General features: G+C 39.7%; 1 protein-coding gene across 3 annotated transcripts in view; it reads right to left on the reverse strand.

Moving 5' to 3' along the window:
• The window catches only part of rxrab (retinoid x receptor, alpha b), a 46,591-nt gene that overhangs the window by 7,865 nt on the left and 23,886 nt on the right, over positions 1 to 14,840 (reverse strand). For all 3 annotated transcript variants that reach the window (XM_063018142.1, XM_063018144.1, XM_063018143.1), the window contains exons 3-6: positions 13,766 to 14,001; positions 5,322 to 5,472; positions 4,264 to 4,443; positions 740 to 906 (exon numbers count right to left, since the gene is read on the reverse strand). In XM_063018142.1, coding sequence (XP_062874212.1) covers positions 740 to 906; positions 4,264 to 4,443; positions 5,322 to 5,472; positions 13,766 to 14,001 — 734 coding nt within the window. The remainder of the gene's footprint in view (positions 1 to 739; positions 907 to 4,263; positions 4,444 to 5,321; positions 5,473 to 13,765; positions 14,002 to 14,840) is intronic.

Consider the following 14,840-nt stretch of genomic DNA (forward strand, 5'->3'; position numbering starts at 1 on the left):
ACTTTAAAGTAACCTGACGCTGACAATGTACAGACAGACGCACAGCCAGCGAAGGGACGGCTGATTTATATATAAGTGTACATTATACAGATGAACATCTACAACTGATCTGTATTAAATAGGCTATTTGTTTTTTTCTTTTTTCTTTTGAAGCACTTGAATTTCCTGTCCTAAGCTTGTGTTTGCAAAAAGATGTTCTCCAGATGTAAAATCTTATCATGAGATCACGTTTGGCTTCATAAGACTTCACGTTTTCCAAATAAAGAAACTCTCACTGATGTGTCAGCTCCTGCTGTGGGAATTGAGAATGGCCTTTAATGTCAGAGTGCATCAGTGTATATGAGAGAACAGCTGGTCCAGAGGGACTCCTCCTGTCAGAGCACACTTCAGTCAGTTTAGCTTATCATGCCTTTACCCCTGCCATCACATCTAAAAAAATCTTAAGCAGTGATCTAACTCTGCTTTCACACCGGCCACAATATGACAGAGCAGCCAGAAATCATTCAGATTTAAATAGAACGTACAGCGGCGGGGACGAAATAGCCGTTAGTCATGCAAAGTGGACAAAGTCATCGGCATTGGCGTTTGATGTGACAGACCAGCTTTAGGCTCGCCAGCATGTGACGCCCGCCCAGCGATCGGGGCCAAGCAAGGCAAAAAATTGTGCATCTGAGTGACAGGCTGTAATTAAGAGAAAACAAAAAATGTGTGTGTTTATGAAAAGCAAAAGCTGGCTTACCGAGTTGGTGGGCGTCCCAGCAGTGCCCTCCACGTAGGTTTCAGTTTTGGGTTCGACTGCCAGCTCGGCTTCCAGAATTTTCTCCACTGGCATGTCTTCAGTAGAGCCTGCCAGCTCCATTTCTGCTTCACATTTTTCTTTCGCCCTCTGACGCTCCTCCTGAACAGCTGGATACACACAAGTACACATTGTATATACAGTTAAACTACATCATACTGTCAAATTTATTTGAATACAAATCGTATGCACATTCACTATACGGCCAAACGTATACAGACACTCAAAAATTAGATCCACATGTGCTGCATGAGTCGAATCCTCATTGCTGCAATAACAGCCTAGACTATCTATTCCCTGTCTGCAGGGTTTATTGAGGCTGGGCACTGATGTTGGGCAACAGGGTCTGAATTAAAACCAAATATTTGCCAAGATAAAAGCAACAACTCTGTAAAGTGTCATTATATGCTTTAGTATTTATTTTTGCTAAACTACAGCAGCTGAACTATTAAAAACGTTGCAGTTGGCACTTTGCATTTAGACAGTAAGTGTTCTAAATTGCAATGTGATAATATCATAATATTATTAATAACTACGAAGAAGTCAACACTTGATCTCAGGTGTGTGTGTGCTATGAATGTAAATTAATGAAGCTCGAGATAAACAGACACTGTACAGATGTTGCTTCCATCATCAGCACAGTAGCAACGTTTGTACTTGTTTGTTCTGTTTGAACAGAAAACTAATTTCTTATGCAGTACATGCTCCAGCACCAGTTCTGTAAGCTGTGTACTGCTGCTGCATAGCCGAGGCGTCGTTCTCTCTAGGGGTTTTTACTGAATAACAAACTGACTTTGATTCACTTTGATGTTCTGGCTGTCACTAAGATCGTTAGTACCAATTACATAATTATATTTATGACTACTGATCTTATTTGTCATGGCTGGCCAGCATGTTGGCACAACCGATGGAGTGGGTTCTGCACAGCTGCGTGGGTCCTTAGGACTCGGGTTTGTACATCACCTCCTGGCATTGTCTGTGAGGAGATTTACATGTTCTCCCTGTGAACCGCCCAATAACATGAAGTGTAACTGACTGCTCTAAATTTCCTTTGCATGTAAGTCAGTGAGTAAGTAAGTGAGTGTTTCTGTGCAATGGATCCGTCCTATATGGGGTGCATTCTTACCCTGCGTTTAGTGCTCCTAGATAATGTTGGACACACTGCAACTCGGACCAAGTGAGTGAAAATGAACTAATTAGTGAAGAGTGTGGCTAAAATAATGGAACCCACATTTTGTTAGTGTCCATATACTTTTGTAGTGTACAGACACAAAAAAGCACTCAGACAGAAGCGCTTTCACTTTGCTGCACTTTAAGCTACAAAGGTCTGTTTTCAATAAAATTGAGAACATTATTCACAGACATGAAAGAGCTTAATCCAGTACAGCCATAATTACACCCATTTAGGAAACTGAACCACCTTTACTGCCTGGAGCGGTCGGGGTCCTTTCTGTGTGAAGTTTGCATGTTCTTCCCATGTCTGTGTGGGTTTCCTCCGGGAGCTCCGGTTTCCTCCCACAGTACAAAGACATGCAAGTGAGGTGAATTAGAGATACAAAATTGTCCATGACTGTGTTTGACATTAAGAACTTTAACTTCTGAATCTTGTGTAACAAGTAATTACCTGTCCTGTCATAAATGTAACCAAAGTGTGTAAATCATGACATTAAAATCCTAATAAATAAATGATAAACAATAATATTTTCATATTAACGATACATGACAAACTGTGAACGCTAAAATGTAAATTCATGACCAAAGTCAACATCAATGATCTGTTTTCACTGTGTAAAAGCATTTTCAAAATTAATTAATGTTTGGCAAAGTTATGGGCGAAGGTACAGAGGTTATTTTTTGACTCACAGCATGTGTATATATATATATATAGAATTTGGCTCCAGTCCAATACTAATATGATTCAGTAAATTGTGAGGACATGTATTTTGCCTATAAATAAAGTGTAATGACCAATAAAAATGTCTGTGCTACTTTCAGCTGGTTGAGTAGTTTGACAGACATGCCCTCCAAGAGCAGGGTGCATACCGGACAGGGAGGAAAACAACAGTGACTTGTTTTTTTTGGAAAATTTTAGTTTCTTGCAGTAATGTCTGTGAGAAGAATTTCCACTCCTGCTCCAGCTTCACTGGTGTAGCTCATCAGTTTTCTTTTACATTCAGAAATACCAGAATTTAAAATCTTGCTGGTTTTGCACTGTTGTTCATCAGTAAATCAATTATGCATGTATGTATGTATACACTGATCAGCCGTAACATTAAAACCACCTACTTGTTTCTACACTAACTGTCCATTTTATCAGTTACACTTACCATATAGAAGCACTTTGTAGTTCTACAATTACTGACTGTAGTCCATCTGTTTCTCTTTTTTTTTTTTTTTAGCTGGTATCACCCTGTTCTTTAATGGTCAGGGCTCTCCCAAGACCCCTATTATTTAGGTGGTGGATCATTTAGAGCACTGCAGTGACACTGACATGGTGGTGGTGTGTTCGTGTGTGTTGTGCTGGTATGAGTGGATAAGACACAGCAGTTCTGATGGAGTTTTTAAACACCTCACTGTCACTGCTGGACTGAGAATAGTCCACCAACCAAAAATATCCAGCCAGCAGCACCCCATGGGCAGTGTCCTGTGACCACTGATGAAGGTCTAGAAGATGACCAACTCAAACAGCTGCAATAGATGAGCGATCGTCTCTGACTTTACATCTACAAGGTGGACCAACTAGGTAGGAGTGTCTAATAGAGTGGACAGGGAGTGGACACAGTATTTTAAAACTCCAGCAGCGCTGCTGTGTCTGATCCACTCATACCAGCACAACACACACTAACACACCACCATCAGGTCAGTGTCACTGCAGTGCTAAGAATGATCCACCACCTTAATAATACCTGCTCTGTGGTGGTCCTGTGGGGGTCCTGACCATTGAAGAACAGGGTGATACTGTAAACAGGTTACTGAGTGATTGAGTGGGGTGCATGCCAACAGTATGCATGAAGAAATGACAACTTTACTGGTGACTGTTGGCCTAAATGGCTGTTGGACTTCATACAGCTTTATAATATGTAGCATGCAGCTGGGCAAAGCCTCAGTGTGTGATGAAATAACTATTGCATTGAGTTCGCTATTATTATGATAATAATATTTGCTATTGGCTTACTCTGTTCATTGCACCATAAGTCTGAGAACTATCACATTTCAAACTCTAATTTAGCTTAGGATTAGTTTGAAAACTCTAGCATAAATACATACATTATCAAACATCCATGACTTGTCCTAAACTTTCTGTATTCAATCTACTTTTCCAGGTCTATTTAAAAAATATATTATGTTTAATGACAGACTATGTGACCTCATAAACCTGTAACATTCGTACAGATAAACAAACAGAATAAACAGACCAAGCTCAGTGTACACACACATTAGAGTAATTAAATAACTAAATAAAACACCTTCTCTCTTCATGCCCATGGCCAGACACTTCTGGTAACGGCAATACTGGCAGCGGTTGCGCTGACGCTTGTCGATGGGACAGCCCTTGTTTTCTCGGCAGGTGTAGGTCAGGTCTTTCCTTACTGTGCGCTTGAAAAAGCCTTTGCATCCCTCACAGCTGTACACACCATAGTGTTTGCCTGCAAAATCAGATGTTTTTACTAGAGATGAACTGATGCATGTTTGAATTTACATGCAAATCTGCATTAGAGAGCAGTGGCACAACTGTGTATCATATTTCATGTAGTATAAACCATTTATTTCATTAAAAATAAAGTGACATGGTTTACACTCAGTCAGAGGGTTTAACTATATGGATGAGAAACATTTACAACATTTAGCTTATCTTGTGACTCTACACATTAAACGTCCAGTGAATAAAACGTGTCCACAAGTTAATTTACACTAAGGGCGGCTACTATTTGTTACTATTTATGAAAGGCGGCACAGTGGTGAAGCAAAATGAGTCCGGTGGACCTGGGTTCAGTCCTCATCTCTGGTTACTGTCTGTAAGTTTGGCTTGTTTTTTGTGTCCATGTGAGTTTCTTTCAGGGACTCAGAATTTTCTAACATGTTCCAGATATGCCAGCAGGAGGATTATCTGCTCTAAATTGCCCCTGTGTGTAAGTTTGTTAGTCAGTTACAAAGTATGTTATGCCCTGAGATTATATGGCACCAATATTGTCCTGCTGTGCGCCAAGTTTTTCTGTTTGGCATCAGACCTGCTACAAGCCTGAAGTGAAAGTAGTAAAATTAATTGGAATGGATTGGTGCCTTGCACAGGATGTGTTTGTGCTTCACACCCATTTTGTCTCGCCGAGCATGTAGCGACTATTTAGTGAACTATAAATGAACGAGTGAATTAATCCCTCAATTTTAGCCTGACCACACCCACTTCTTGACACAAAGTGTTTGGTGTTACTGGCAATAAGACATTTGATAACTACTATAAAGATATGTAAATGGTCATCTGTTACCATTCTTCCCAGCAAGAACGAAGTTTGGATAAACGTCTAACCTGAGGAGCGATCTCCGCAGATGGCACAGATGTGTTTGGTGAGGGACAGCATGGTGCCGGTCGGTTGAGCTGGAACCTTCATGACTCCGTTCAGACCCAGAGGAGGCTTAATGTCTTCTGGACTGCTGACTGATGTCATGGGTGAGCTAAGCTAAAACACACACAGGAAGTAATTTAGAAACATCTTAAACACCTTAAATAACCCATCACAGATTAAGCAAATGAGGGCTGGTTATTGTGTCACCAGTAGTTTAATCATGTTAACCTAACTTTAGGTCAAACAGTCTAGCGGTAGGTTTTTTTTGGAATTTTAAATTTTTTTCCCCCAATTTTTTTCCCCTAATCTAGTCGTGTCCAGTTACCCTGATTGCGTCCTCTATACTGATTTGACCCTTCAACGCTGACTGAGGATGCCTCTCAACTGACATACGCCCTCTCCGGCACATACAGTCAGCACAGACTGCATTTTTCACCTGCACGAGTCAAGTTCATACACCGACGGGCACTGTGTATGGAGGGCCACACCCCCATCAGCATTATTCCTCAGCCCTGTGCAGGCGCCATCAGCCAGCCAGCAGGGGCCGCAGTTGCACCAGTTATGAGGACCTATGATCTGACTTTTTACCCCAACTCTATGAACAACAGCCAATCGTTGTTCATGCAGCCGCCCAGCCCAGTCGAAAGGCAGAGCTGAGATTCGATACGATGTATTCGAAACCCCAACTCTGGTGTGCTAGTGTACTTTTACCGCCGCGCCATAGGTTTTAAGATCAGCATTATTATGTAGGGGTTACATCATTTTGACATGGCAGTATTAACAAAATATCCTCCTACCCTGAAATTTATTTCCTTTCTTTATTTGCTGCATCATTCAGCTGATAAAGACTAAGTCTGCAGAGTAGTTTTCTTATATGGAAGCATTTCAAAAAGGATTAAAGCTGTTTTGCATTTTTTTGTATTGTTACTTCATTGACCAGAGCACCTGAAAGGATAATGTACACCTGTAGCCTGGAGAATGAGGTGTGTGTACATGAAGATGAAAATGAAGTTGCAGATTCTGGGTGCAGTGTAAATATTCCCATAATTTACAATATTCTTGCACATGGAGTAAACTGTTGAGATGGGCTGTTCCTTCCAGTATCTAGCTAACATACAAACAGAAACATGACATGTGTACTCCTGGAAAAAAGGGCATCAGACACATCCATGGAAAACATTTATTAAAAAATAGCTTTTTCTTCAATGAGTCTCAAAACAGGAGCCGATACAAGAACTCAAAGGAGCAATTTACAGAAGAGTTTTGTGTTAAAATTGGTGGTTTATGGCACAGACCTTACAGTACAGGTAACACACATTTAGGGCCAGGATGTTGGAAAGGCCAGTCTTAAAGCTGAACTCAAATATGATTTCAAGCAGATCCAGCAGATGTTGCCAAGTTTCCAAAAAAAAAAAAGAACAAAAATTGAGGACAATCAAACTGTAAATAGATAAAAGTACAGTTGCAAAAGTAATTGAAATACCAGACAAAATTGTATGTACCTTGCTTGTACTGTATATTAAAGCATGCACACAAATAAACTGTCCTACCTTTTGCTGTTAATGTATTTCAAAACACATACAGCTATAGTTTTCCGTTCGCTCTATTACAGCCTGCAGAAACAAACACCCTACATCTACCTATTTTGGGTAAACCTGCAACCCAATCTGTATTCCAGTACACACTTTGAGTGGTTGTGCCAAGAACAAGTGCAACTCTACATTTAGACAGTGATTATAAAGAGACATTCAAGGACAGAATCCTAAATTAATCATTTAATCATATTTTATCAACATGGTAAAGCAAGAACATTGCATCTCAGTGATGAGCTAACGTCAGCTTTTCCCAGAGCTAAGCAACATTTTAAAAATGCTCCATGCTAAATAATGAATACACTGTCCTAAATGTATTTAGTAATGTGTTTGATTATAAAACATTATGGAAGGGATGGAAATTTTGCCAATTTCTGATAACCGACTATCATTAGTCAATGGGCAAAGCAGAACTGAGTCAGCATTCAGAATGCAGATATTAAGAGGTAGCAGTTCATTACAATCGCTAACTAAACATGTTATTAATAGAAATGCATTTTGTACATTTTGTTAAGTGTAATGGGGCGAGTTGTGCCTTGCCGTTTAGGCGCCAGATGTAAACCCACACCTGCAAGAACTAGAAATGAACCTTAGATGCAGGATGCCTATCCAAGCTAGAAATATAGTGTGGCTAAAAGTCACAAACAAGGGCACCCAGGTGGGGCAGCGGGATATTCAGCTAGCACACCAGCGCCGAGATTCTGAACTCCTCGGTTCGAAACTCGGTGTTGCCACCGGTCGGCTGGGCACCATCTAGCGGGCATAATTGGCAGGGTTTTGCTAGGGCGGAATGACCGGACTATGTAGGTGGGGTCTTCAAACGCTGTGTAAGGACCCTGTTTGGCAGATAGAGAGGCGTCTGTGCAGAGTGAATGGGTGAAAAAAGGTTCCACAAAAGGCTGCGCACAGGTCGGAGGTGGCGTGAGCAGTAATAATATACCCTCCTCAACTGCAATCTGGGATCCCCCAGCAGCTGAAGACAAATTGACTACGCTAAATTGGGAGAAAATGGGAGAAAATGCATAAATAAAATTGAAAAACGCCACAAACAAATGGCAGTAGGAAAATAAAGATGGTCAAAATAACATCCACAGCCCACAGTGAAGAAAGTGGACAGAAAAGGGATGCAGCAGTGTCTCTTACTGTATACTTGTGTGTTAGAGCTGTTGGTAAGAATCACAGCTAGACTGTGTAGACAAGCTGCTGGTGGCATTATATGTGTCAGAGAGATGTGTGCTAGCTCGTGGCTCTGCTCTGCCAGCAAGGGTGTCATCCAAGTGGCAAGGGTGCACAGGGAAACTTGATATATCCAAATCCAGACAACTTATTAATAATCCCTCATTTATTTAGGGACTATATGTTGTCATTTTCTTGTAGACACATTTTATAGTTTATATGTGCAGAGTCTGTCAGCAGCAAATCTCACCATCATCTTCCAGGAATTATCACTGAGGTTATTGAGTCTATAAATCTGAAGCGTGTAAAAACACGGTGGTGTCTGTGACGGCTGAATGAAGACAGGTAGTATATCCAGCCACTGAACTGAGACGGTGATGAACAGAATCTGAGCTATGATGTTCATGTCCCATTGAGCGCTTCCTTACAGAACCCAAAGGAACCGTTATTGTAGATAGAGTAGATCTGAACATGTATGGGTTTATACTGGGATTACAGGCGCACTATGGGTGTGAGGGGGGTACAGCTGGATCTCATTATTAAGCTTAAATCTAATACATACACACTGACTTTGTACCCACTGCTACAAGGGTGACTTTCTTCTTCGGAGTGGTTTGCACTCTATAGTCAAACATATGGAGGCATAATGTCCTTGTCAATGTAAAAATCAATCAAAATTTGTCCAAATATTTCTTCAAAGACGGAATAAACATTTATCTTTTCCCCAGCATGAATAATGAACGGAGATTTACAGCAGATGCACTTGTGCTTCCTCCTTTATCAGCCGTGTTGGAAAGCTCAAAGCACGAATGTTTTAAATAGCATCCCATTTACATTATTGATAATTCAGGGATTTTCTGCAACATACAGCTGCACAGAAAAAAACTGCATATCCTGCACTGTTACTCATAAAAGGTTTGATCTCCATCCAAGTGGTAATAATAGACGAAAAACATGCTTCCTACACTAATAACACTCAAACAAGTGGAGGTCATGTGACCTCCTGGACTATGGACTGTTATAGGTGTTTTGATTAACAAGCTGAGATGTGTTGTGAGTCGTAGGTGTGCTCTGAAGTACAAAAAGTCTGAGTCTGCACTTCACATACAGCATATAGCCAAAATTATGTGGACATCTGACCATGTGCTTGCCGGACATTCATATGAAGTTGGCTTCTTTTTGTGGCTATAGCACCTTTCACTCTTCTGAAAAGACTGTGGTAATTTGTTACCATTCTGTCAAGGAGCATTTGTGAGGTCAGGCACTAATGCTGGATGAGGTAATCAATGGGGTTAAGGTCAGGGCTCTTGCAGGTGACTGAAGTACCTATGACAATGTCTTTATGGATTCTGGGTCGTTCTGGAACAGGAAAGGGCCTTTCTCAAAATGTTTCCACAAAGTTAGGAGCTTGTCATTTATTTTATACATATTTTACAAGGGTTATTCAAAAAGTTTCCACACTACATAGTCACCTTCCGATGTATTTTCCCAGCGTCATACCAACTTTTCAATGCCATCAGCAATAAATGTTTTTGGTTGAGCATGTAGCCACTGATAAACCGTTGCTTTCACATCATCATCACATGAAAATCTTCTTCCCCTTAAAGCTTTTTTGAGCGTCCAAAAAGGTGGAAATCAGATGGCGCTAAACTCGGACTATAAGCTCTCTCAGTCTCTCAGACACGACCAATTAGTACCCCTCCCACCCTCACTGTTTCCAACCAAAATATAAAAGTGCGTAAACTTTTTGAAGATCCCTCGTGTAATGTGTTAAAATATTGTCTTTGGCAACCGCTCATACAATATAAATGCAATTGAAATTTGGCAAAAAGTGTTGCTTCAGTAGCAGGAATTCTGTGCACGTAAAGAACTAGCATGTGTTTCAGTAATCTTTGTGATGTAAAAAGTGTGTGTGTGCGTGTGTGTGTAACACGTGCTTCTGACTGGGTGTTAAAACTGTTTCATTCTGACATACACCACATGGCTAAGCTATAGACTTTAACAGGCGGCTCATTTCCTGTCTCACCAGGCAAAGGGTCTGCCCAGCCTCTTCTGGGCCTCGGCTATTTCAGCTGGCTAATAAAAAATCACGGCGCCCATGTGGCATGCTAAGAACACAGGTGAAACACTCCGGTCACACATCAAGCGCTCTGATGGAGCTAATAAGAATGAAAAAGTGGGGCCAGAACCTCTGTTAAGAATCCCCTGATTTTTGCTATTAAAACCCAAAAGGCAAGTTTAATGTGCAGACCCCCCTTTGGTTTAGTGGCCAATTTAAAGTTTTCTCAGAGAGAACCTGTGTAGCAAGATGGGAAAAAAGCAGCACATTGTTTTTATGCCAGCCCGAACATGTTGGGGCTCCACGTAGAGTTTTGTGCATTTTTGCTAATAGGCATTGATGAACATCTAGTTGGCATTTCATAACTTGAGAAGTGCCACAATGTTTTTTGTAGAGCACTGTTTTATAGTGGAGACATGAACATGACTTCTAAACTTCTAACAAGTTCTAGATTTCTGTAGATTTCTGTACAGTTACCCTTAAGGGTTCTTTGACCTCTTTAAGCATTGTGATGTGCTTTTGGTGTGTTAATAGAGGGGTGGCAATTACTATTTCTTACTTTTTCTACTTATAGGATTAATGACAACTACGTGAAATGAGTGTGATTTTTTGAAGCTTTTTTAGTTTTATGCATCTCTGCCCTTTTATCTACAAGGAATGCGGTTCAAACCTTGTGTCAATTCAAAACAAATTTTAGGGAAAAAGTGTAATGCTACATAAAAAACTGAGGAAGCTAAAAAATTTGGAAAAGTTACAATTTTTAATGTTCGATGTTGCTTATAATGTTAAAAAATTAAATATGCTTGGGAGAGGAAAAGCCACTACAGAATAACAACAAAAAAGCATTTCAACTGTGAAGCATGGTGGTGGAAGTATTAGGGCTTCAGAACAGCTTGTAGTGGGCATTTTTTCTACACTTATTTAAAATCTATTTTTTAATCATGGAGAATAAAGATAACACTAGACACAAATGTTGGTAATGAAATGATTTAATTTCAGCTGTGCTCCCTAAAAATGTATTTTAGAAAAAAAATAATAAAATGGAAAACAAAAACACCCCTACACAGCAATATTAAAACTGTATTACAGCTGTGAAGCATGGTGTTTTATAATTTAGGACTGCTTAAATGTCTAAGCATCAGAATAGCATCCATTGGGGGAACAAGGAAAAGCACCATGCAGCGATAATGGTAGAGTACATCTCTCTTTTCTCTTGTTTATAAAAGGCTTCTTTTTAATGAGAGATAATGTTCTAAAAAAAAACAACTGCCTTCTTTAAAGCATTGCATTCTGGGATTACAAAATGCATGAAGGAAATTTTGTGCATTTTTCGTGCAGGAAAATTCATGCAGAAAAAATTTCGTGCAGGAAATTTTTCGTGCATCTTCATTGCGTGTATATAATCTTATAGTTTGTATAATTTTGTGTTTTTGTGTTTAATGTTTAATGTATACATTGCTTGTATACTGTATTATTACTAGAGAGACACCATCAGCCGGAAACAAATTCCTTGTGTGTATCCACATACTTGGCCAATAAATCTGATTCTGATTCTGATTCTGATTCATTCCATCTTCTCTCCAAATTTAAGACTTCTAAAATCTTTAGACATTTCAGACATAAAACATTCTATAAAAATCAAACAAAAGCTTAACCTACTAGAAATGCAAAACAATCCTTTGACAAATTTAATTAGGTATTAACTATGAGACAAAGCTGATGAAGAATCATAGTTCATGACTGTTCTGTTACATCAGGACATCTTGTAGTCATTTAAAGAAATTCAATTAGTGTTTATAGAGAGGCTGCATACAGCAGTAATAGCAGAACAGGTATTTTTTTCACCATAGGGGCTCTTTTAAATGACTGAGAATGATACTGGGAAGGTTTTTGCAATAAGAAGTGCATTATTTAGTTAACCTTGTTAATGTAAAATATAAGACAGTAATAATACAACATCTGGTGTGAGTGCACAGAAAACATCTCACTTCATCTCAAGTGCGCTTTACACAGCTGTAATCTGATACTACACGTTACAAAACAAAGAAAACATGAGAAACAGTGAACAGGCAGCCGACCTAAACTGTTCAGCTGATGTTTAAATAATGCCTCAACATTTAATAAACTCTAACCCAGCCATGTCTTCATTTTTTCTGCAACTGGCACAACAACAACATGCAGAATGACTTCTTGTCCACTGAGTAAAAAAGTACCCGAGTATTATTAATGTTAATGCTCTATATTTTAAACGTAGAACTTTGCAAAATAAATGTATTCTTGGAAACCGAGTAGAGACCATTACAATCAAGTAAAAAAGGAGAATTACATAATTTGGAAACTTCAATATTTTTTTACGATGTGTCATAAAATCCTGCTCAAATTCAAAACTCCTCACTGCTCAACGGAAATCCAATAACACCCAAAAGTTTATGACCGCTAGCTTTTTCCATAGCACATAATAAAGCATTGTTCCAGGAGGATCAAAACAACCAAAACCTCCAAACAAATTATTCACAGACTAGATTACACGTGCATTGAACAACATTCAATTCAAAGTTCACATCATTTGCAATTCGATTCGAACCGAGGAGTTCAGAATCTCTGCGCCGGTGTGCTAGTGGAATATCCTTATGCGCCACATGGGCGCCTTATTTTGTTGTGTGTCATTTTCATGCACAGAATTTCTTTAAATACTGATAATTTGTAACTGTAGTAAAATTTCAATAATGCATGGAATTGTCATATTATTTTTTATCTATAAGCATCATGGGTATTATCAGCAGTTCTGGAACAGCAAGTCACTTAGTTGTACCAAAGAATACATTTTTCCAGACTGAGATGTTGAACTTGTAGCTCTGTGTAATAAAAATCTAATATTCTATGGTAGTTTTATTTGTACGCCTGTATTTCCTGTCTGTACTGAAATACAGTAGCATGACGTTCCATATATTCCAAACAGTTCAGTTTAATGTTTGGTATTATGCCTGAAGCTTGTATGATGTTGACTGACAAAATCTCTAACATCTTACTTAGTGGCTTAGCAATACCATTGCCCAAACACCCCGCCCCCTTCCAGCTATGGGAACTGATTCTATGTATTTTGACCCTGGACTGCTTGTTGATAACAGTTTCTGGATTGTGTTTTGGACTTGTCTTGTCACTTCTGCAAATGAAAGCACTGCCTCTGGCTTAGCCTGTGTCAGGCACGTGGACAAAAGACACAAAACTGTATGATCCAGTCATCGCATCTGTGACTTTCTGCAAAAAGTTGGTTCTGCTACCATGAGAATGCCAGTATCAGTTCAGTATTGGGGTTCAGCTAACGCACAGCGCTTTAATACTTATTAATATTAACCATGAAGAAGGCGTGACTTCTTTCATGTGACTTTTGCATAAAAGTGAGCAGAGTTGGTTCTGCTACTGTGAGAATGCCAGTATCAGTTTAGTATTGGATTTCAACTAACACACAGAGCTTTAAAACTGGTTTTGTATTAATAATGAAAGAAACAGTTGGTACATCTCTAACACAATGCGTACAGTAAGCATTTAAATAAGCCTTAAAACCACATTAGGTACTTACTTGTGGACTGAGACTGGGTCCAAAGGCCATGCTGGTGGAGGAAGGTCCTGTGATGGATGGATGGCCCATGGGCGAGCTGATAACAGGGAAGGGTGATGCTAGGCCGTTGATGGGTGAGTGGAGCTGACCTGGCGTGGCGCTCATCGAGGATGGGGTGAGCAGAGATGGGTGAAGCGGGTGAGAGCCAATGGTACGTTGACCTGTCGGGGAGTTAAGAGGAGATGAAGACAGCTGACCTGATGAGTCAAAAAAAAAGCACAGTGAGAAAGAGGTAGAAAAAAGTTTGATTTAAATAGAGCAAATGGTTAAAGGTTGTGATACACATGTACAGCTGTACTGTAAAACCTTTAGGCTTATTGATTAGGCCAGTACATCAGTACAACTTTGGACAGTAAATTGTACTGCATTATGCAACTTCAGAATTTATGCTCAGTGCCTCAAGCAATATACTGAAAAAGAGTTAAATCTCAGCCCTGGTAGAGCTTCCTGATCGACTGTAAGTGCTGTTAATGTGAATCGAATATGTCTCAAATAAATAACAGCTCATTCGCAAGGTAACAGGCCACACAAGTTTACAAGAAAACGTACAAGCCAGGGGTTTTTAACCTTTTATACTATAGGTCTATTGTTTCAATACATAATGCATGTCTGCAGTCCTTGTCGTTGGCCTTTTTTGGCTGTTCCAGTATTTTAGGAGTCACCACAGTTTGGGCACAGTTTTTATGTTGGATGCCCTTCTGGACACAACCTTTAAGCAACCTCCCTAGTTTTGACTGGGCTTTGGACCGGCACCTGACAAGTGCACATCCTAATGGCTAGGTTGTTCAACCATAAACACTCAAACCTAAGAGACATAGCCAATCATGTCTGTATAGACGTCTAACCGGACAATACCTTGGATAGCTTGGATTCAAACCCTGGATCTCAGCGGTAGTCGGCTAGCTTGTTTTATTGTTGCTTGCATTGTATTCATTTACATTTGAAAGTAATATTGAATAAAAGCGTTTGGACCGTTTAGGGCCAAGTAGCTCCCACCAGGTTCAATGCCTGACATGAACTGGAGAGGTGTAAAGCA

The sequence above is a fragment of the Trichomycterus rosablanca genome, chromosome 21, assembly GCF_030014385.1.
Source record: "Trichomycterus rosablanca isolate fTriRos1 chromosome 21, fTriRos1.hap1, whole genome shotgun sequence".
Classification (NCBI taxonomy): Eukaryota; Metazoa; Chordata; class Actinopteri; order Siluriformes; family Trichomycteridae; genus Trichomycterus; species Trichomycterus rosablanca.